Below are 22558 nucleotides of genomic sequence, written 5' to 3'. Positions count from 1 at the left end.
CCATTTTTTTACTCCGTTTTTTGTCTCATTTTTGGCGCCATTTTTCCTCTTATTTCGGCCCAAAATTTTGCCTCATTTTTTGCCCCCTTTCTGCCCCATTTTTACTCCATTTTGGTCCCATTTTTTAACCCAAATTTCCCGATTTTTCATCCCATTTAAACCTCATTTCTGCCAGAATTTTAACCCATTTTTCCCTATTTTAATCCAATTCCCCCCACTTTTTCCCCCATTTCTTTCCCCATTTCCCCCATTTTTACACCAATCTTGCCTAATTAAAAACCCATTTCCCCCACTTTTACCCCAGTTTTTTGCCCAATTTCTGCCCCCACTTTTCCATCACTTCTCCCCCATTTTTAACAGATTTTTTTCCCCATTTCCCCCTTTTTTATACTATTTTTACTTCCTTCCCCCCATTTCTGACCCATTTCCGGCCCATTTTTACCCAAATTTCCCCGCATTTCTGCCTCATTTCCCCTGCATTTTTGCCCCATTTCTGTCCCGTTTCCCCCCAAATTTCCTCCCACTTTCCCCCCATTTCCTCCCTCCCCTCCCAATTTTTCCCTCTTTCCCAAGCCACCCAATCCCATGAAAACCCCAAACCCAGAGTGGGAATTCCTCACCGGGGAGAGCCAGGAATTTATTTTTCCCTTCAAAAAGGGATTTTATCAACACAAAACCTCCCCAAATCCCATTTTTTGCCTCTGGCACCTTGCAGCACCCTCAGGTCCGGCCCCAAATATTTCCTGGGATCATTTTGGGATTGGGGAGCAGATACAGGATCTTTATCCCTCCCAAAACCTCCAATTTTTACTTTTCCCCCCTAATTTTGCTTCCGTTTCACTCTATATTTTTAATTATCTCAGAAAATTTCCTATTAAAATTAATATCTAATAATATAAAAATTATATCATTTTTTAACCTCAAATTGATTTTTTAAGGGCATGTTAAAACCCACAAGTCCCCCATTTTGGGGAGGCAGAACCAGAATAATCCCCGATTTCGGGGCAAATTTACCCCCTAAAAAATTAATTGTAGGGACACATAATCCACTTTTAATCCCTAAAAACTCCCCAAATCCCGAATGCTGGCACCAAATCTCTTTTTTTCTATTTAGGGTCTTCCCTTCCTCTCCTTTTTCCAGCAGGTAAAATCCCCCGAATTCCTTTTTTCACCCCATTTTTGGGGGTTTTGTCGCACAGAGCCCCTTTGTCCCTTTTCCCCCTGGAAAGGTGGGAAGGGGCCCGAAATGGGGGAAAAAACCGGGAATTTTTGTGGGATGAGGTCAAAGCCTTCCCCCCCCAGCATGGCCTCTTCCTCCTCCTCCTCCTTTCCCTCCTCCCCCTTTTTTGGGATGAAAAGGCGATTTTTTGGGAAAGGTACAAAGGGATCCTTTCAGGGAGTGGGGGGGGGGAGCTCAGGGCCCCACCGGGGATTTTTTTGGGGGGTTATTTTGATTTATTTTGATTTATTTTGATTTTAAAATGTTTTTATTGGTTTTTTATTATTTTTGGTGTTTCTTAGGGGGTTTTTTGGCTATTTTGTGTACTTATTTGTGGGTGTTTTTGTGTATTATTTTTATTTTTGGGGGGGCTTTTGGGTTTTTTTAATATGGTTTGGCATTTTTTGGATATTTTTGTGTATCCCTATGATTTGGATTTTTAAATTTTTTTAAATTTTTTTTGTCCATTTTTTGATATTTTTTGTGTATTTTTTTAATATTTTAAAAATATTTTGGCGGTATACTCTGTGTGGTTTTTAATTTTGGGGTATTTTGGGGCGAAACGCTGATAATTTGGGGCAGAATCCTCGGAATTCAGCGTGAAACATTGGGAATTGAATGAATTGGGTTTGGGGCATTCTTCGGGATTTTTCAGTGCCTTTTGAGGGATTTCTCCCATTCCCAAAGCCAATTTTTCCCCTGGAATTCCCGAATTTTTCCCCTCGGGGTCAGTCTGAGTAGGGGGAGTCGCTTCACCCTTTAACTTTTTAGGATCCTCCCCCAAAATTTGGGATTTTTTGCCTCCTAAATACCCGAAATTCAGAATTTTCATCCAACTCCAAACCCTGAAAGTTTCCTTTTTTTTCCCCGTCTGGAGCGAGGAAGAGACGAAAAAAAACCGGGATTTAGGATCCTTTGATGGCAAAGTCTCCCATCCCCCCACCCCCAAAAAAACCTATTTGGGGTGGCACCGAGCCAGGGCCCCAAAAGCCACGGGGACAAAGCTGCCCCTGTGTCCCAGAACCGGAAAAATCCCAATAAATAAATAAATCGAGGGGAAAAAAAAATTAAAAAAAACACCAAAACCACCCAAAATCCCCAAAAAAACCCTGACCCTAAAAGGGACTTTTCTGATGGGAGCTGGGCCGAGGGTCCCGAGGTTTGAAGGGAGATTGGGTTCAGGGATTTTTTGGGTGTTTTTGGAGAATTTTTTTGGAGAGGAAAATACCAGAAAAAAGCCCAGCAGGTCCGTGGGTTAATTAATTAATTAATGAGGCCTCGGGGCTATGGGGGATTAATGGGGTCGGGGGGGGCAGGGGGTGTCGTTAGGAGGAATTAGGATCAAGAGGCTCCTGGAGTGTGAGGACCCTGCCCCTGCCTGGGGTGAAAAATGACCCAAAATCACCCCAAAATTGGGGTTTTGGGGGAACAGCCCTGACCTGGATGGTTTGGGGGTGAAAACTGACCCCAAATTACCTTCAAACAACCCCAAAATTGGGGTTTGGAGGGTTAAAAATGCCCTGCTTGGGGCTTGGGGTTAGAAATGACCCAAAATTACCCCAAAATGACCCCAAAATGAACTAGTTTGGGGTCGGGGGGTGTAGATCTGACCCGGCCGTGTTTGGGTCCAAAATTACCCAGAGGACCCTAAACTGGGGGCTTGCAGGGGCAGCTTTCGGTTGGGGGGTCTCCCAGCTCAGAATTCGGGACAATCTTTCCCAGGTTTTGGGGCATCTTTCCTGGATTTGGGGCGTTTGGGTCTCAGTTTGGAGCAGGCGTCCCTGTTTTGGGGGCAGCTTTTTGTTTCGGGGCGTTTTCCCGGTTTTCAGGGCGCCGCTGCCTCCCCCGGGCAGCACAGGGGGCTCCGCGTCCCGGATTTTTTTGGATTTTTGGAATCCCGGGATTCCCGGGAGAGCCGAGGCTTGCCCGGCATGCACGGCCGCTGCCAACCCCAGCCCTACAAAGGGCGCTTTAATCCCAAATCCCGGCTTTTTCTGGGAATTTTTGTAAAAATAGTGACGGATCCGGTCGGGGCAGGGGAAGGTGTGAAGGGACCTTTGTCACCTGACGGCGGGGAGGGAATTCCTGATGGGATTTGAGGGGCTCCCGTGGGAATTGGGGTCATTTTCTAGGGGATCTGGGGGCATCTTCCTGGGTTTTGGGGCATTTTTACCAGGTTTTGAGACATCTTCCCTGGATTTTTCGGCATCTACCTCAGATTTGGGACATTTCTTCCTGACTCTGGGGAATTTTCCCTGATTTCTGCAGCTGAGGATGAACGACCCCAAACCCTTTTCCTGGAATTCCCACCCAAGGAGCATCAAAAGCAGGAAAATTCCACAATTCCAGTTTGGGTTTGTTTTTTCTTTCAGACCTTTAATTCCAATAAAAGATAAAAAAAGTAGGAAACAAATCTGGTATAAAACAGGGGAGGGAATTTGGAATCCAAAGGGACAAAGGGGCTGGGAAAAAATCGGGAAAAAGGGCTCCAAAAATTCGGGAATTCTGTATAAAACTTCAGCTCCCAACTCGGGAAAAATAGAAAAAATACCCAGCTCCTGCAGGAGAGGGAAAATATAAAAATTTGGGATTTTTCCCACTTTTCTTTTCCTTAGAAATCTTTTCCACCAGGCAGAGCAAATCCAGAGGCTTGGGAGGCTCCAAAAAAAAAAAAAAAACTGGGAATAAATTAATCCAGGGAAAGGGGTGGGAAAAGCTCCTCAAATAATCCTGTGTTTTTTATGGGAAAAATCGAAGGGATGCCAGTATTCTGGGGCTTTTCCCATGGTTCTGCAGTTCCTGGGATTTGGGAGGGGTTTTTTTCCTGGAAGAAGTGGGAAAAGCAGCTGGAAAAAGCAACAGGAGCTGCCGGGATGAAGCAGCTTCAAAGAAGGGGAACATTCCCAAAAATTCTCCAAAAATCCTGGATTTTCCTCAGGTTTTGGGGTGTATCCCTCAGAGAAGCAAAGTTTGGGTGTAAATCCAGAGGAATTCTGGCATTCCGGAGTTTAATCTCAGAAAAAAATGGTGCTAAAATGCAGGAATTTGGGAAGAAAAATTGGGAAAAAATGGGATTTAAGCAGGAATTATTCCCAGGGATCTCAATCCAGGTTTTCTCATGGATAAAATCTCCAAACTTAGGGAGTGAGGCGGAAAAAATGGGAATGATCCCCAAAAATTCCATCCGGAACCAAACACTCCCCTTCCTTTTCCCAAATCCAGATTTTCCCACCCCAAATCCATGGAGGTGCCTCCCTTTTCCTGAAAATCCAGCTCCAAAAAGCCCAAAATTCCTAAATTACCCCATCCCAGCAGACAGAAAAGCAGGAAAATCCATCCTGGAATCTCAGAAGAGGGAAAAAAACTCCAAAAAATCCCAACTGTGCTTCCAAACTTTTCTATTCCCCCCAAATCCGGAGGGTTTTTGGGAAGAGCAGGACCCGGAGTTCCTTGGCTGTGTCCCGAGGAGAATCCCAGGATTCTTCTGATCCAAATCCATGGAATTTCAGGATTTTTCCAGCATCAGAGGAGCTTCCTGTGCAGGATTTCCCAGGCCATCCTCTTCCGGAAATAGGGCATGTGTTGCTTTGGGAATTTTGGGGGAGAAAATGGGAAAAAACCGGGAATTTTGGTCAGGGTTTGCTCATCCAGGGGCAAATCTTCCATGAAAAATAGGGCAAAGGGGGAAATTTGGGGCTTTGGGATTGTGGGAATGGGGGAAAAGCAGGCATTTCTTGGGATTCAGGAAAAAGCCTGTGGAATTTACGCAGATTTGGCTGGGATTTGGGGTCTTCCTGACCCTGGCCCTGGCCCTGCCCAGGGGGTTTGGGACCTGAGGGAATTTGGCGATGCTGGGATCTGGGAATGCTGGAAGAGGGAAGTGGGATATTCCCGGAGGTTGGCAATGGGGAATAACCCAGGAATTCCTTGGGATTTTGGGAAGGAATGGGGGATTTGCCCCAGATTTTGGGGGGAATTTGGGGGCTTTTCCATGGCACTGGGGGTTGGGAGCTTTTCTCAGTGACTTGGGACAGGGATTCGGGAACAATTCCCTGTGGGGTGCTGGGGATGGGAAATAAGGTGAGAATTCCTTGGGATTGGGCGAGGAACGCTGGAATTCCCCCCAAATTTCACTGGAATTTTGGGCTTTTCCTGGCCCTGGGGATTTGCAAGCTGGGGAATTCGGGAATTCGGGAATTGCAGCCCCTGGAATGCGGGTACCTGGGTGAAGTTGATGGGTTTGTCCTTGGAGATGCACTCGGCGTATCTGCAGGCGAACATCCCGCAGTCGCTGCCGTTCATCTGCTGGGGGATCTCCTGGGGGAAAATGGGAATCAACATTCCCAAATTCCTACATTCCCCAGCTCCCCCAAACCCCCAGGGCTAGGAAAATCCCCAAAATCCCACTGAAATCTGGGCGAAATTCCGGTGGCACCTCCTGCTGGGAAAACCAGAAAGGTCCCAGAAATCCAGAATTTTCTGGGCTGGACAGGTCCCAGAATTCCAGGATTTCTTCTTTCTTCTTCTCCCACCTTCTCCAAATCCCACCTAAACCCTTCCCCTTGATCCCATCCCTGTGGAAAATTTCCTCTCCCAAAATTTGGTATTTGTTCCCTCCTTTTCTTCCCAGGAATTGCTGAGGGAAAAGGGGCCCCAAAAAGGGCTGGGAATCCATGGAAATCCCAAATTTTTCAGAATTCTGGGCTGTCCAAACCTGGCTCTTCTTGCTCAGCAGGGCCCATCCATTGGTGTCAAATTCCTTCCTTTTCTTATCCAAACTTTCCTGTTTCAGGTACTGCCTGTGGGAAAAGGAGCAGGAAAAGCTGGAATTTATGAAAAAATGGGAATTCTGAGGGTATTTTCTGTTTGGCCACAGGGATTCAGGGTTGGGATTAACAAATTAACCCCCCTAAAAAATCTAAATCAGGAGAGGCCAAATCTCACGGGACAAAAAAAAAAAAAAGGAGGGAATTCCTAGGATTTGCGGGAGGAAATTCCAGGGAAGAGCAGGAATCTTCCAGATCCTGAAAGGGGAGAAAGAACTGAAAAACAGCAAAAATTACTCTAAAGGAGCCCAACAAATGACCACAAAGGGACCTTAAAAAGGTCCTAAAGGCACCTAAAAATTACCCTAAAACGGCCCCGAAATGGGCCAAGTTGATGTTTTCAAGGCCGGGGAAGCAGCAGTGGGATTTCCCCAGGGAAGGGATTTTACTCACAGCAGAATCCTGCAGGCCTCACTGTTGATCCCCCCCATGGAATCATAGTAGGTTATGGTTTTTTTCCTGAAATCCACCACCTGCACAGAGAAAAATTCCTTAAAATGGGCGGAAAGATCGGGAATTTTCCTTGCCAGGAAAAAAAAAAAATCCAGGTTATTTCACACCAGAGGAGGACTTCCGCCAAGAAATCCCAGTTTCCTGCTGTGTTTTCAATCCCTGAATGTCGAAATCAGCCTCTCGTATTATTACTTATTATTGATTTATTACTAGTAATTATTATTGCTGTTATTATGGTTGCTACTGCTCCTCCCACAGCTTTAGGGCGATTCTGCCCCACCTCTCAGGGCCCCAGTCTGGGGGGGGTTTGGTGCTTTCCCTCCCCGTTCCCATGTCATTTGTGGTGGGAATTACCCCTTTTTCCCTGGAATTAATTGATAATTCAAGCAGGAATTAATAATTTGAGGAGGGTTTTGGTAAAGGAGCTGAAAATCCCTGCAGGATCCCAGGAGCCAGGGGAGGGGACGGGACAAAGGAGGGGGGAAAGTGAAATATCTGTGCCCTAAATCTCTTTAACAAGATCCTGTGGCACCAGGAGTTGGTGGGAACCGGGAAATCAGATCTTCCCAAGGGAATAAATTCCCTAAAATGACCTCCAGGCTGAGTTTAAAGACTGAAAAACCCCACAAAAAGCTGCTCCTGCCTTCGTTATTTCCCTTTACACTCGGATTTGAGCCACGAACACAAAGTTCTCCCCCAGCATCACCCAAACCCAATGAAAATCGGGCCCTAAATCCCAAAGCTAAGATTTTCTGGGATAATTCAGGCACTCACAGCCAGGCACCAGTGCACTCCCAGGTGGATGGGCACCAGGAGCAGATCCACAGAGAAAATATCCACTTTTTTTGTCCATCTTTTCACAGTCTGGTACCCTGCAGTCTTTAATTTCGTGAAGAAAAAGGTGTTGAAGGCGTGGACTGCGGGCAAATCCTTCTCCTTGCTCCTCTCCATCAGCAAATTCATGTAGAAATTGATGATCTGGGAAAAGAAAGGGAAAACAGACAGGATTTTGGACTTTTTAATAGTGTACATTATCAGGTTCAGATACGTGACCCTGTGTAAAGTTAGGGAACAAACCCCCCAAAAGGAGGATTTGCATTAAAACCTTCAAAAATCCCAGGGGGGGGTTTGCAATAGCTCCACAGGATGAAAACATCCCAGAAAAAATCCAAAGATTTTTAGGAATTTGCCTTTATTTAAGCCTGTCTTTAAGATTTACTTGTTTTCCCTGTTCACATCAATCCCATCCTCCCACTATCCTTGTTCCCTCACAGAAATGAAATTATCTTTATTTTACAGAACTTTCCCCGTGGATTTATTACTCCAGGGTGGGAATATCAACCAACAAATCCCCTCCCAGCACCAAACCCATCCATTTTTCCCTTCCAAACTGCTGGAAATGGGTGGCAAATGGGAATTTTTGGGTTTTCACCTCGTCGTTGAGCCAGTTGAGGTTGTTGAGGGTCTGGATGTCCTTCCTGGTGATGGTCAGGCGGAAAGCCTCGCTCAGCACCTCATCCTGGTTCCCTCCTCGGAAAAGGCTCTTGATCTCCTTCTCCATTTCCTGCAGGAAGGGGAGACAGAATTCCTGCTTTTCCTGCTGCCCAGTCCCCACACATTTAACCCCCAATTCATCCTCTGTCCCTTAAACCACCAACTCAACGGGCAGAGGTCGCAGGGGCTCCATTCCCGCCCCCCAAATCCCAGGAATCCCGTTGCTCCTTCCCTGCGTCTTGGCCCCCGGCCCCACCTCGGTGATCTCGGGGAATTCCTCGTCGCCCTGGCCCGGGCGGGTGCGCTCCGGCCCCTCGGGCCCCACGGACACCGGGATCTCCTTCTCCAGGGGAACCCTGAGGTGAAGGTCCACCAGGTCCTGCACCGAGCGCTCCCGCTCCTGGAGACGCTGTGGGAGCAGAGATTTGGGAATGACACATCTGGGATCAGGGAAAAGGAGGATTTAGGACCAATAAAATCGGGAAAAATCCCTGGGATCGTGGAATTAACCCTTCTAGAGCCACCCAACCCCGTCCCCAGGTGTCACATCTGCATTTTTTCCCCATTTCCATGGATTCTGACCCCTTTTCCAAGCACAGAAAGCCCTCCCAGTGCCAAAATTTCCCATAATTTCCAATCTGGGACAACATTCCCTCTCCTCTCTGCTGTTTATCCCAGGACTGCGAAGCACAAAGGCCTCAAAATAGTCGATTTTTCCCATTTTCCCCCTGATTTTCCCAATCCAGGGTGTTTTTCCATGAAATTCTCACCTGGCTCTGGAGCTGCAGAGCCAGAGCTTTCTGCTCCTCAATTTGCCTCCACCTCTCTCTGGCTCGGGAATCATAGACGCTAGTCCTGGAAAAGCCAGAATTTTCATGGAAAAATCGATTTAAAAAATCAGGATTTTGGTTTTTCCACCCCAAAACTCCCAGGAAAAGGCAGCAGGGAATATTAACTCACAGCTCCTTGATCCATAGCTCGGCCTGGAAAAAGGGGAGGCTGGAAAGAGGGAGAAAGGACGGTTGGAAGTGATCAAAAATCCCGGAATTTCCCCGGAATTCCCAAATTCTCACCCAGTCCCTCTTTATTGTCACCTCCCTGTGTCCCTAAAAATCCCCAAAATTCCCCCATTTCCCACCCCTTACCTTGGAGCCGGAGTCCTGGAATCCTTGACCTTGAGCAAAATGACAGAATCTGACCCTAAAAATGGGAAAAATTCCTGGAATTTCGTCCTCCTCACTTCCCACTCCAAATCCTGCCCGATCCCAAACAAAAACCCCTGGACTTCCCCTAGGATTTAAATCCCTTTCCCAGGATTTGGTTTTCATTTTGTTTGGGATTTGGGGAATTTTTGGGGGGATTTTTTTTTCTTTAATTAATTTCAGACTTTTTGGGTTTTATTTGATTTTTGTTCCAGCAGTTTTATTGGGGTATTTCGGGATTACTTTCCTGGAATTCGCAGGAATTTTTACCTTCACTCTGCGCCCCGGCCACCGGCTCCTCCTCCCGCTGCTGTGGGGCCACGGAATTCCGGGGCTGGAACCCCCCAGGAAAACCCGGAGAGGGGCCCAGAGGGGCATTTTGGGAATTCTGGGGCGGCTCCAGAGAATGCGGAACAGGGCCCGGGATTTTGGGAATTTCCAGCGCCTCGGGATCATCCCTGGGAGTCTCTTGGGGCAGAGAGGGGCCGGAACGGGGACAGCGGGAGCTGCAAAAAAAACCCCCAACAACCCAGTTAGGGAAATTCCCGGAGAAAGGTTGGAGATTTGGGATCTGGGGAGACGTTTTGGGGTGTTTTGGGATTAGGGAAGAGTGTTTGGAGAGGTCTGGGACTTGGGCAAGGTCTTTGGTGGTTTTCAGGGATTTGGGAGGGTTTTTAGGGATTCGGGGCAGGGCTTTGGGGATTTTTTGGGATGTTCCCCACTCACAGGTGGAAGGGGAGCAGCGGGGAGGGTTTGCAGCTGGAGAATCTCTTCCCAGTCACCATCTGCAGCAGCTGCCGGTAAATCTCCCGCTCCTCCTCCCTCACAGTCTGTGGGGGAAAGACCACGGAAAAAACTCCTGTCAAAACCTTGGAAGCGGCTGATCCCGGGGGATTCCCCACAAGTTCAGGGGGTTGGTGAGATCCCACGAAGGCAATGCTGAGAAAAACCCCAAAAACCTGGGATTTAGGGCTGGAAAAACCCCAGGAATTTGGTGTTTAACCCCAGCAGTGCCCCCAGCTCTGCCTGAACCCCCCTGATCCCACAAAACCCCCAGGATTTCCCGGGATTTCCCTGTTCCCAGCCCCGTCACCTCCTCGGCTGCGCTCAGGAATCGTCTCGGGGCCTTTTTGGGGCTGCGGCGGCTCCAGGAGGGGCTCGGGGCTGGTTTGAGGGGGAAAGAGGCTCCGTGGAGGGCAGATTTTCCCCCAAAAGTGCTGGAATTCCCACTGGAAGGAGAGAAAAAACACCTCAGGTTTGTTTGCTGCAAATCCCGCAAATTGGTTTAAAATCCCAAATAAAAAAAAAACCCCAGAAGATCACACAAAAGGAGAAATGAAATGCCCCAAAATTCAAAAGGAAACCCAAAAATCCCCCAAAGAACCCTCAAAATCCCAAATAAAATCCCCATCCCTCCCCCGCAAAAAAACCCAAATAAACCCCACAGAGAAATCCCCCCCAAATAAATCATACCCACTCCCCAAATAAATCCTCCAAATCCCACCTCCCTCAAAAATCCCAAATAAAACTTTTAAAAAGCTAAAAATCACAAACCCCACCAAAAAAATCTCAAAAAACCCTCCCCCAAAAACCCAAAATCTCAAATCAAACCTGCTGAAAAATCCTCCCCAAAAGGAAATGAAAACCCAAAAAAATCCCAAGACTCTCAAAAAAATCCCAAAATAAACCCCAAGAATTCCTCAAATCACAAAACTCCCAAGTCCCAAATAAAACCCCGGAGAAATATCAAATAAAACCCGCAAATCTGGGATCTGCTGCACACACCTGGGGTTTTTCCGGGTCTCCAGGAAGGAGCCTCGGCTCCCCCGGGGCTTGGAGCTCCTCCACTGCCCGTTGGCTCCCGGGAATCTTTCCTGAATTTCTGAGGGGAAAAACACCGGGAATTCCCAAAAAAAACCAACCCAAATTTCCCCTTCTCCAGGAGTTGTTTTTAGGGAAAAAAAGCCCCAAATCCCAAATTCCAGAGGGAAAACTCACCTGGGGTGTAGCTGAGGGAGCAGGAAGAGTTCCCGGCAGGGCAGGAGAAGCTGCTGAGTTTGGGGGGGAAAAACTGGGAAAAAAAAGAGTGGGGAAAGTTCCAATGATTTTGTTAAAAATGGCAAAATGTCAGGGAGGAATCCAGGAAAATTATAGGGAAAAGCGAAGGGTGTTCCCAGGGTTGGCCGGGAACGGTGGCAAGAATTCACAACTCCTAAAGTTCATGATTCCCAAAATTCCCAATTCCAAAACCTCATAATCTCCAAAATTCCCAGTTCCTAGAGTTTGCAATTCCTAACAATCACAAACCACAAAATTCCCAACTCCCCAAACGCAAAACTCCTTAAGTTCACAATTCCTAAAACTGCCAACTCCCCAGACTCGCAGCTCCTAAAGGTCACAACTCCCAAATTTTATAGAGAGAATTTATGGAGCAGAAAAAACCCAAAAACCGCTGGAAAAATCCTGAATTTCGCAGCTCCGGGCCCGGGGTGGATCCCACACCGGGGCTCCCCATTCCCGGCAAATTCCAGGCGGAATTCCCACGTCATGAACCGGGAACACCCAAACCCGGGTTTTGGGATTTGATTTCTGGGCTCTTCAGGCTGAGCTGTCCCAGAGAAGGGGCAGCTGGGAAGTGGCCCGGGAGCACCCTGGGATGGGGCAATTGTCCCAAAAATCTCCCAAAACCGCCTTCCCGCCCAGATCCCGCCGCAATTCCATGAGGGGAGGGCGCGGGGCGGCTCCGGCCCGAGGGAAAAGGGGCCCGGGGATGCCCCGGCCCCGCTCCGCACCTTGCTCTCGGCGCCCAAGGCCTTGAAGGCCGGGCCGGGCCGGGCCCGCGCCGCCTCCCGGGCCTCCATCCTCATCGGGGGCAGCGCCGCCGCCTCGGCCCCGGGCAGCGGCAGAACCGGGCAGGGGGAGGAGGCCGGCGACGGCGGAGGACGGAGTGAGGGCAGCGGATGCGAGAGGAGCGGGGTCCGGGAGCGGAGCAGGGCCCGGAGCCGCCGCCGCTGGTTCGCTCCCCTCCGCCGGAAGCGGAAGCGGGGCCGGAAGCGTCCCGAGCGCGCGCGGTTCTCCCGGGCTCGGCGGCGGCGGCGAGGAGGTGGCGGCAGCGGAAGCGAACGCCGGCGGTGATGCGCCGCCGGAAGTGGCGCGAGAGCAGGGGAACGAGACGCGCGTTGCTGGGAGAAGAGAGCGCCCCCTGGCGGGGTGGACGCCCCAGGTGCCGTCGCAGAGAAGTCGGGTCACTCCGGCCGGGGGGTGTGACCCTACACGGGGTCACTCTGCGGTGGGTGGTCACTCTGTGGGGGCTGTGACCCTACACGGGGTCACTCTGCGGTGGGTGGTCACTCTGTGGGGGTGTGACCCTACACGGGGTCACTCTGCGGTGGGTGGTCACTCTGTGGGGGCTGTGACCCTACACGGGGTCACTCTGCGGTGGGTGGTCACTCTGTGGGGGCTGTGACCCTAAAGCGGGGTCACTCTGTGGGGAGGTGCTACCCCATAGGACATCACCCTGTGAGGGTCACTGTTGTTTGGGCGTGTCCCATTACAGCTGATGCCATTCCGGTTTCTCCCTACGGTCAGTCCTGCTACAGCTGGTCCCTACATCCAAAACTGTTCCAGCCAATCCCATAATAGCGGATCCCACTAGAACTGATCCCATTACAGTCAACCCCGCAACAGCCGGACCCTACGGCCAATCCCATTACAGCTGATCCCATAATAGCTGATGCCATTACAGTCAATCCCATAATAGGCGGTCCCTGCAGCTGATCCCATTACAGCCGATCCCATTGCCCCGATCCCATTACTCCGATCCCGTTACACCGCTCCCCGCGGCCAATCCCAGGTCCCAGCCCGTCTCCCCGCGCTGTCGCCGGGCCATGGTGGCGCTGTCCGGGCTGTCCCCGGCGCTGTCCCCGGGCCATGGTGGCGGTCCCGGTGTCCCCGGGGCTCCTGGCCCCGGCCGCGCTCTCCGTGGCCGCGCTCCTCCTCCTCCTGCTGTCCTTGCTGCCCCCCGGGCCGGGCCGGCGGCGCTCCGCAGGTCAGTGCGCCCACGGGCAGCGGGGACCGGCACCGGCATCGAGCCGGAGCCGGGAGAGGCAGCGGCAGGGAACGGGGACTGGGACCCAGTAAGGAAAGCAGAGCAGATCCCACTGAGAACAGCAGCCGGGACCAGTAACGGCCCCGGGCCGGGACCAGTAATACCCCCGCACCGGGACTGGTGGTGAACTGGAACCGGTCAGGGAGAGGTACCGGAATCAGCAGGGAACAGGGACTGGGACCAGTAACGCCCCCAGACTGGGATGGGCAGGGAAGCGGAGCCGGGAGAGGCAGGGACTGGGACCAGTAAGGAAAGCAGTCTGGAACCAGTGAGGAGTGCAGAGCGTGTCCCACAGAGAACACACACTGGGACTGGTAAGGACGGACTGGGACCAGTAGGGAAGATGAACTGGCGCCAGTAAGGAGGGCAGACCAGTAACCACAGAGAAGAGAGACTGGGACAAACAAGGAATGCAGACTGGAACCAGTGAGGACAGAGCAGCACCAGTAAGGAGGACAGACTGGCCCCAGTAAGGACAAACTGGCACCAGTAAGGACAGACTGGCCCCAATTAGAAAAAACTGGCACCAGTAAGGAGCGCAGAATAGCTCCCACTGGGAATAAAGACTTGAACCACTAAGAACAAACTGGGACCAGTAAGGAAAGAAGACTGGCACCAGTAAGAAGTGCAGAGCAGCTCTCACAGGGAATATGGACTGGAACCAGTAAGAACAGACTGGCACCAGTAAGGAGGGCAGACCAGTAACCACTGGGAATGCAGACTGGGACCAGTAAAGACAAACTGGAACCAGTAAGACACAGCAGCTCCCACTGGGAACAGGAACTGGGACCAGTGAGGACAGACCGGCCCCAGTAAGGAGGGACTGGGACTGCCGAGGACACAAGACTGGCACCAGGAAGGACAGAGTGGGACCGGTAGGGAACAGAGACTGGGACCAGTAAGGAGGGCAAACCGGCACCAGTAAAGAGAGCAGGGCAGCTCCCGCAGGGAAAACAAACTGGGACCAGTAAAGACAGACTGGCACCAGTAAGGACAGACTGGCTCCAGCAGGGAATAGTGACTGGGACCAGTAACGAGGACAAACTGGCCCCAGTAAGGAGTCCCCCGGCGCCCCCCCCCCCGAGCGGGAGTGTCCCGGCGGTGGCAGCGGGGCTGTCCCGATGTCCCTGTCCCCGTGTCCCTCCCCCGGCGGTGCCACTCTGCGCTGGCAGCGCCACCCGGAGGGACAGAGCCGCGCTTCCCGCCTTGGGATTCACCCGAATTTCCCGATTTTTTCCAGGCAGGAGAATGCCTCCGAGCCCCGCGGGAGCCCGGCACCCCGAGACCCTGGGGGCCGGCAAAGCCATCGCCGTCCTCACCTCCGGGGGGGACGCGCAGGGTAAGGGGACCCCAAAATCCCAAATCTTCAGGATCCCAAATCCTTTCAACCCCAAAACTCCCAGGGATCCAAAACCCCGCCCCAAATCCCCCCCAATTTCTCCCCCTTCCTCCCCAAACTCCTCAAATCCCCCGGGATCCCGAAATCCCTGGGATCCCAAAACCCCCGCCCCACATCCCCTCAAATTTCCCCCCAAATCCCCCCCCAAATCCCTAAAAATCCCCTCCCCCCAAATCCCTAAAACGGCTCTTTTTGGGGTAAAAAACGGGATTTTGATCCCACAGCAGACAGAGTTTTCCTTGGATTGGGGTTTTGGGAATGACCTTGGGGGGATTTTGGGGTCAGGCGGAGTTCGGGGGAGTTTCGCGATGCCGGGGCGGGGGGAACAACGGTGACAAAATTCGGGGAGGGGACTCTAGGGGGACACTGGCAGCACTTTGGCACGGAGTCAAAATAATCGGGATTGCCCAAACCTCCAAGGATTCATCCCCAAATTTGGGATTTTTCCCGGGGTCCCAGGTCCCAAGCATGGGGGCCAGATGGACATGGGGGGGTGCCAGGCCAGGGGGCCCCCCCGGACTGTCCCCTCCCCCCCCCGCCCCCGTGTTTGTCACCCGTGTCAGGCGCTGCCACCAAAGGTCACCAGGGCAAAAATAACCCAGGGGATGGCAGCTGCGAGGGGGGAGACAGGGGGAGGGGACGGGGGGGACGGATTTGGGGTGTCCCCAAGGGGGTGGCAGCTGGGGGGGGGGAGACGGGAATGACAACTTCGGGGGTGGCTTTGAGGATGTCCCCGGGGGGCAGCAGGCGTCCGAGGGGTCACAGAGTGCCCGCCGTGTCCCCGCAGGGATGAACGCGGCCGTGCGCGCCGTGGTGCGCGTGGGGATCTACACCGGGGCCCGGGTGTTCTTCGTGTATGAGGTCAGTGCCAGCCCCAGTCCCAAAATTCCACATCGCCACCCTGAGGTTTGGGAAAAGGTGTCATGTAACCACTGTCCCCCCCAGGGCTACCAGGGGCTGGTGGATGGCGGCGACCACATCAAGGAGGCCACGTGGGAGAGCGTGTCCATGATGCTGCAGCTGGTGAGGGATGCAGACAGGGACAGGGGGACAGAGGGATACTGGAGGAACCCCGCCCTGGCTGGGGGGGGCACTGGGTGTGCTCCTCCCTGGCCCCAGTTTGTCCCACACTGGTCCCAGTCTGAGCCCGGGCTCAAGCAAAAAAATGACCCAACGCCAGAGCTGGGATGTGGGGACGGACACAGGGATGGACACAGGGACAGACACGGATGGGATGGGATGGACAGAGGGGTGGATGGACATGGGACGGACACAGGGATGGAACAGGACGGGATGGGTGGATGGACAGAGGGGTGGACGGACACAGGGACGCACAGACAGCCCCCTGCCATCCCCAGGGTGGCACGGTGATCGGCAGCGCCCGCTGCCAGGATTTCCGCGCCCGCGAGGGGCGGCTTCGCGCCGCGCGGAATTTGGTCAAGCGCGGCATCACCAACCTGTGCGTGATCGGCGGCGACGGCAGCCTCACCGGCGCCGACACCTTCCGCGCTGAGTGGGGCGGGCTCCTGGCAGAGCTGCTCAAAACTGGTACAGGGGGACTTTGGGGGAGCCCCACAACCACGCTGGGGTGAAGGGGGGGGGGCGAGGGAAAGCGTGGGGGTCAAAAAAGAAAGATTTTGTTTGAAAAGCACACAAAAATTCGGGTTTTGCCACACAAAAATGCGGGGTTTTCCCTAATTATGGAAGTTTAGGGCACTTTTGCTTTCCAAGGGGACATTTTGGAGGGGGGACACAGAGAGAACGGGGGTGCGGAAAGATTTGGTTCCAAATCAGGATGTGAAACTCCAAATTTGGGTTTTTTTCCCTCTAATTACGGAGGTTTAGGGCACTGTTGAAGATGTGTAAGGGGGAACACAGAGAGAAAAGAGGGTGTGGTTCAAAAAATCAGGGTGTGGCACTCAAAAATTTGGGGCTTTTCCCCAAAATGGAGATCTGTGGCACCTATTCTCCCTAAGGGGACATTTTGGGAGGGGTCCCACATCAGGGAAAGGGAATGTGGAAAGGTTTGATTCCACAAGAGTTTTGGTTCCAAAATCAAGGTGTTCTACACAAAAATATGAGGTTTTGTCACCCAAAGCTGAGCATTTCCCCCCCCAACAATCCCTGTGACACCTCTACCTCCCGAGTGACCATCTGGGGGGTGACGTCCCCCCCTCCTGCCCACCCCTTCCCCAGGTGGCATCACGGCCGAGGAGGCGCAGCGCTCGAGCCACCTGAACATTGTGGGCATGGTGGGCTCCATCGACAACGACTTCTGCGGCACCGACATGACCATCGGCACCGACTCGGCGCTGCACCGCATCATCGAGATCGTGGACGCCATCACCACCACAGCGCAGAGGTGACAGGGACACCCCCTCATTGTCCCCAACCCCCCAGCCTTCCTGTTTCGGGTGGGTGACACTTTCTTGTCCCCACAGCCACCAGAGGACTTTCGTGCTGGAGGTGATGGGGCGGCACTGCGGGTACGTGCTGGTGGCACCTGAGAGGGTTCCCGACACCCCAAAAATAGGGAGAACCGGCTCAAAAGTTGTTTTTGGCCCCATTTCAGGTACCTGGCGCTGATCACGGCCCTGGCCTGCGGCGCCGATTGGGTTTTCATCCCCGAGTCGCCCCCTGAGGATGACTGGGAGGAGCACCTGTGCAGGAGACTGACCGAGGTGGGAGGGAGGGAGGGATTGACGCAGGGAGGGAGGGGGGGAGAGATGGACACAGGGATGGATGGATACAGGGATGGATGGATGGATGGATGGATGGATGGATGGATGGATGGATGGAGGCTGTCCCCCTGTCCCCATCCCTGTTGTCACCCCATGTTCCCCCCAGACCCGTGATGGTGGCTCCAGGCTCAACATCATCATCGTGGCTGAGGGCGCCATCGACAAGCACGGCAAGCCCATCACATCGGACGACATCAAGACTGTGAGTGGGGACGGGGGGACAGAGGGGACATGGGGGACATCCCTTTTTCTCCCCCCTTTTCGGGGCCGGTCCTGGAGATCTGTGTCCCCACAGCTGGTGGTGAAACGTCTAGGGTACGACACCAGAGTGACCATCCTGGGCCATGTCCAGCGTGGAGGGACGCCCTCAGCCTTCGACCGCATCCTGGTGGGCACCTCCTTCCTCACCCCGGCCCCAAACGAGGGGACCAGGAGGTGACAGTCCCACTGGGAGGTGACACCCCCTGTGTCCCCTCAGGCCAGCAGGATGGGTGTGGAGGCCGTGATGGCGCTGCTGGAGGGGACGCCAGACACGCCCGCCTGCGTGGTCAGTCTGTCTGGCAACCAGGCCGTGCGCCTGCCCCTCATGGAGTGTGTCCAGGTGGTGAGTGGGGATGGTGGGACACTAGGAATGCCCCCAGACCCAGCCCAGGGATGGTTCCTACACCTGAAACGTCCCCAAACCCAGCCCAGGGACAGATCCCACCCCAGGACACCCCATTCCACCCCAATGCCACCCAGAACAGTTCAATCCTACCTGGGACACCCTGATTGCATTCCAGGATATCCCAATCCCACCCCAATCCCCCTCTGTGCCCCCAGACCAAGGACGTCACCACGGCCATGAATGAGGGACGCTTCGAGGATGCAGTGAAGCTGCGGGGCCGGTGGGTGGCACCTCTCTGTCCCTGTCCCTGCTCCCCAATGTCCACAAAATGCCCCAAACCCTAAATTTCCCTGATTTTTAGGAGCTTCCAGAACAACTGGAACGTGTACAAGCTGCTGGCTCACATCCGCCCACCTGCCACCAAGGTAGGGGGCACCGGGGAGGGCACGCGGGGGCCCAACCCAGGACACCCAAATCCCATCCCAGAACACCCCAATTCCATCCCAGCACACCCCTGGGATGGATACCACCCGAATCCCACCCAGGACACCTCAAACCCACTTCAGTCCCTCCCCAGGACACCCCAACCCTGCCACTGTCCTCAAGGCCACCTCAGCCATGCCCCCTAACCTCACAGAGTGGTTACAAAACTCTCCCCAAGGCCACCCCAGGCTACCCCAATCCCACTGCTGTCCCCAAGGCCCACTGATGCCTGTCCCCATGTCCCTGTTGCTGCCCCCAGAGCGGGTACACGGTGGCCGTGATGAACGTGGGTGCTCCGGCCGCGGGGATGAACGCGGCCGTGCGGGCGACTGTGAGGATCGGCCTCATCCACGGCCACCGCATGCTGGCCGTGCACGACGGCTTCGAGGGGCTGGCCTTTGGGATGGTGAGACCCTGCAGGGAACGGGGTTTGGGATGGGGAGACCCTGCAGGGAACGGGGTTTGGGATGGATTTGAGGTGCTGGCATTTGGGATGGTGAGAGTCCTATGGGGGAAAGGAGTTCAGATGGGGAGATCCCTGCAGGATAAAGGGGTGGCCAGGGCACGATAGATTTGAAGAGTTGGATTTTGAGCTGGCGAGATTCCTTTAGGGAAAAGGGGTGAGAAGTGCAGGATGGGTTTTAAGGGTTGGATTTTGGGAGGTGGAGATCCCAGAGGGAAAAAGGGGTGCTCAGGAGTGCACACCAGCTTTGAGGGGTTGGCTTTTGGGATGGGGAGATTCTAGTGGGTAAATGGGGGTGGAAAAAGGGAGAAGCTCGGGATGGGTTTGAGGGACTGGAGACAATTTGAAGGGTTGGGGAATGTGGAGATACCAGTGGGAAAATAGAGTAGGAAAAGAGTTTGGGAAATGCAGGATGGATTTCGGGATGGGGTGATCCCTGTGGGAAAAAGAGGGCAAGAAAAGGCCCTAGGAAGGAGCAGTTGTGGCCCTGCAGGGATGGGGATTCCTCAGGAATTCCTCGGGATGCGGGTGTTTAACCCCTGTCCAAACCCCAGCCCTGCTATGGGTCGAATCTGCTGCTGTCTGGGAGCCAGGGGACATTGTGTGATCCCGAGAGAGCTGAGGGAACATTGTGTGACCCCAGTATGGCTCTGATAGGGCTGAGGGGACATTGTGTGACCACAATGTCACTCTGATAGGGTTGAGGGGCGCCAGTGTGACCCCAGTTCCTTCTCCCACCCCATTAACCCCATTTCTCCCCCCAGGTGGAGGAGATCAGCTGGAATGCCGTAGGCAGCTGGACAGGGCTGGGAGGATCCAAACTGGGCACCAAGAGGTGATCCGCCCCCGTGTGGGGTCATTTGGGGTCCCTCTGGGGTCCCCACTCTGGTCAGGCTCATCCAGGAGAGTTTCCCCTTCCCAGGACCCTGCCCAAGAAATATTTCGAGGAGATCAGTGCCAACATCAGCAAATTTGGGATCCATGCACTTGTCATCATCGGCGGCTTCGAGGTCAGTGGGGTGTGGTCAGCAGGGTGTGGCCAGGGCGTGGTCAGTGTCCCCACTGTCCCCCTCCTGTTTGCATTGTCTCCTGATGTCCCCATTGTCCCCCAGGCGTTCACGGGTGGCCTGGAGCTGGTGGAGGGCCGGGCACGCTTCGAGGAGCTCTGCATCCCCCTGTGCATCATCCCTGCCACCGTCTCCAACAACGTCCCTGGCTCCGACTTCAGCATCGGTGCTGACACCGCCCTCAACACCATCACCACCGTGAGACCTCAAATACCCCCTTAAATCCTCCTGATCCCAAACACCATCACCACGGTCAAACCCCAATCCTATAGCCTCTGATCCCAAACACCAGCACCACAGCGAGATCTCAAATCCTGTATCCCATATCCCTCCTGATCCCAAACACCATCACTATAGTGAGACCCCAGTGGAAGTCCCCAAATTCCCCTGATCCCAAAGCACTTCTCCCACCACCATCACCACACTGCGATTCCAATGGGAATCCCCCAACTCCCCTGACCTTAACCCCCTTTTCCTGACCCCAAACCCTGCCCTAGTTCAGATATGTGACCTGATCAAGCAGTCTGTGGCAGGCACCTGATCCTCTGACCCTAAACCCCTTTTCCTGACCCCAAATCCCATTCCCATGGCAGACGTGTGACCTGATCAAGCAGTCGGCTGCCGGCACCAAGCGCCGTGTGTTCATCATCGAGACCATGGGTGGCTTCTGTGGCTACCTGGCCACCATGGCCGGGCTGGCGGCCGGTGCCGACGCCGCCTACATCTTCGAGGAGCCCTTCAGCAGCCGCGACCTGCAGGTGGGGACAGCCGTCTACCTGTCCCCAGGGTCACCTGGGTGGTGTGGGACCAGTGGGTTTCCATTCCTGACCCCGCTCCTGACCCCATTCCCAACCCTGCAGGCCAACGTGGACCACCTGACGGAGAAGATGAAGACCACGGTGAAGAGGGGGCTTGTGCTCAGGTGGGCCCCAGCTTTGGGGGGAAGGCTCGGAGGGGACCTCGTGTCACCCCTGTGGGGATTGGGTTTGGGATCAGCAGAACTGGGGTCTTGCTGTGGTGATGGGTCTGGGATAGAAGATTCGGGGTCCCACCATAGTGCTAGTGTTTGGGATTAGTGGAATTGTTTGGGATGGGGTGAATTGTGGGATTTGGGCCTGATCCTGTCCCTGCTGTAGGAATGAGCGCTGCAATGAGAATTACACCACAGATTTCATCTACAACCTCTACTCTGAGGAGGGCAAAGGGGTCTTTGACTGCCGGAAAAATGTCCTGGGGCACATGCAGCAGGTGGGAATTCCCTGGGTATGGGGTGAGGGTTTGGGAATTCCCCCAGGAAAAGGATCAGGGCTTGGGGGATTTCCCCAGCTCATCCCGGATTCTCCCGGTGCAGGGAGGCAGCCCCACGCCCTTCGACCGGAATTTCGGAACCAAGATGGGTGCCAAGGCCGTGGCCTGGATCACTGGGAAGATCAGGGAGTGCTCCCGGCATGGTGGGTGCTGCGGGAGGGGGGAATCCCAAAGGGACCCCCGAGTGACCCTACATTCCCAAACATTCCCAGAAGGCTCTCCCACGGATTCTGGGGGGTGTTCCCTGCTCCTGGATGATCCCAAATATTCCCAATCTCCCCTCTAACGTTCCGGGAAGGTTCCAAATATTCCCAACCTTCCATTCCTGGAAGGTCCCAAACATTTTCCCCTCCTGGAGCATCCCAAACATTCCCAACCCTTGCTCCAGGAGGATCCCAAACATTCCCAACTTCCCCTCCCACGTGTTCCCCCACTCCTGAAGATTCACAAACATTCCCACCCTTCCCTCCCACATCGCTGGATGTTCCCAAACATTCCCGTGTCCTTCCCAGGCCGGATCTTTGCCAACACGGCCGACTCGGCGTGCCTGCTGGGGATGCGCAAGCGCAGCCTGGTGTTCCAGCCCATCGCTGAGCTGCACCAGCAGACGGATTTCGAGTGCGTGTCCCTCCCTGTCCCTCCCTTCCCCACCCCGGGAAGGTGGGACAAAGCCTGGGATTCCCTCCCCAGGGATGTCCCCCAGTCTGTGTCCTGTCCCCCCCTCAGGCACCGCATCCCCAAGGAGCAGTGGTGGCTGAGGCTGAGGCCCATCCTCAAAATCCTGGCCAAGTACAACATCGAGCTGGACACATCAGACACGGCGCACCTGGAGCACCTGACCCGCAAGGTTCTGGTCCCCGAGGCCACCGTGTGACAGGGACAGTGGCCACCGCCAGCCCTGGGGAACCCCAAAAATCCCTCTTTCCCACAGCCTTCTGGGGCTTTTTGGGGATTTTGGGAAGTGGTCCCCAAGCAATAGCATGATGAGTTGAGGATGGGTGGTGAAGGTTGAGGTTTTTAGGGTTAAAAGTCACAAAATAGAGATGTTTCAATAAATTGAGTGCTTGTCCAAGTGCTCCAGGTCTCTGTGAATCCATGGAAAGGTGAACCTGGATCCCACTGACCCCAAATCCCTCCTGATCCTCAGGATTTCACTACCCAGTGTAACAAAGAGGGATAAAAGAGGTG

At 53.8% G+C, this 22558-nt stretch overlaps 2 protein-coding genes across 3 annotated transcripts; one reads left to right on the top strand and one right to left on the bottom strand.

Moving 5' to 3' along the window:
- Nucleotides 1-3574: 3574 nt before the first annotated feature.
- Nucleotides 3575-12380, bottom strand: LOC136305631 (sentrin-specific protease 1-like). The gene is made up of 16 exons (XM_066208932.1): nucleotides 11987-12380; nucleotides 11193-11265; nucleotides 10980-11076; nucleotides 10288-10423; nucleotides 9921-10024; nucleotides 9465-9700; nucleotides 9138-9192; nucleotides 8953-8991; nucleotides 8763-8847; nucleotides 8249-8401; nucleotides 7931-8062; nucleotides 7273-7476; nucleotides 6439-6518; nucleotides 5934-6018; nucleotides 5441-5536; nucleotides 3575-4804 (listed from the first exon to the last, which is right to left on the bottom strand). Exons 1-16 carry the CDS (start codon nucleotides 12059-12061, stop codon nucleotides 4742-4744), a joined length of 1713 nt encoding a protein of 570 aa, XP_066065029.1. The 5' UTR covers nucleotides 12062-12380; the 3' UTR covers nucleotides 3575-4741.
- A 2162-nt stretch (nucleotides 12381-14542) lies between these two features.
- On the top strand, nucleotides 14543-22437 carry PFKM (phosphofructokinase, muscle). 2 transcript variants are annotated; one of them, XM_066208931.1, is made up of 22 exons: nucleotides 14543-14641; nucleotides 15489-15562; nucleotides 15647-15724; nucleotides 16060-16249; nucleotides 16898-17063; nucleotides 17143-17187; nucleotides 17274-17382; nucleotides 17549-17644; nucleotides 17738-17830; nucleotides 17921-18046; nucleotides 18265-18329; nucleotides 18411-18474; nucleotides 18792-18938; nucleotides 19760-19830; nucleotides 19918-20005; nucleotides 20108-20260; nucleotides 20656-20820; nucleotides 20923-20984; nucleotides 21199-21310; nucleotides 21414-21513; nucleotides 21883-21988; nucleotides 22097-22437. In XM_066208931.1, the coding sequence occupies exons 1-22, from the start codon at nucleotides 14551-14553 to the stop codon at nucleotides 22242-22244; spliced, it is 2349 nt and encodes a 782-aa protein (XP_066065028.1). In that variant the 5' UTR covers nucleotides 14543-14550; the 3' UTR covers nucleotides 22245-22437. The 2 variants fall into 2 exon arrangements, with proteins under 2 accessions (XP_066065028.1, XP_066065027.1); XM_066208930.1 differs by having other exon boundaries at nucleotides 19918-20260.
- The last annotated feature ends 121 nt before the right edge of the window (nucleotides 22438-22558 follow it).

Source organism: Chamaea fasciata, unplaced genomic scaffold (assembly GCF_029207755.1).
Source record: "Chamaea fasciata isolate MVZ Bird 193981 ecotype frontalis unplaced genomic scaffold, bChaFas1.0.hap1 SCAF_537, whole genome shotgun sequence".
NCBI classification, from domain to species: Eukaryota; Metazoa; Chordata; class Aves; order Passeriformes; family Sylviidae; genus Chamaea; species Chamaea fasciata.
This window is presented reverse-complemented; position numbering and strand designations above follow the sequence as displayed.

Coding starts and splice junctions, on each gene's coding strand:
- PFKM (XM_066208930.1), top strand. CDS start 14,551: ATGCCTCCGAGCCCCGCGGGAGCCCGGCACCCCGAGACCCTGGGGGCC. Junction 14,642..15,488: donor CTCCGGGGGGGACGCGCAGG/GTAAGGGGACCC, acceptor GTGTCCCCGCAG/GGATGAACGCGGCCGTGCGC. Junction 17,064..17,142: donor ATCACCACCACAGCGCAGAG/GTGACAGGGACA, acceptor TTGTCCCCACAG/CCACCAGAGGACTTTCGTGC.
- LOC136305631 (XM_066208932.1), bottom strand. CDS start 12,061: ATGAGGATGGAGGCCCGGGAGGCGGCGCGGGCCCGGCCCGGCCCGGCC. Junction 9,193..9,464: donor GGCCGGGGCGCAGAGTGAAG/GTAAAAATTCCT, acceptor TCCCATTTTTAG/GGTCAGATTCTGTCATTTTG. Junction 7,477..7,930: donor TCAACTGGCTCAACGACGAG/GTGAAAACCCAA, acceptor TTCTTTTCCCAG/ATCATCAATTTCTACATGAA.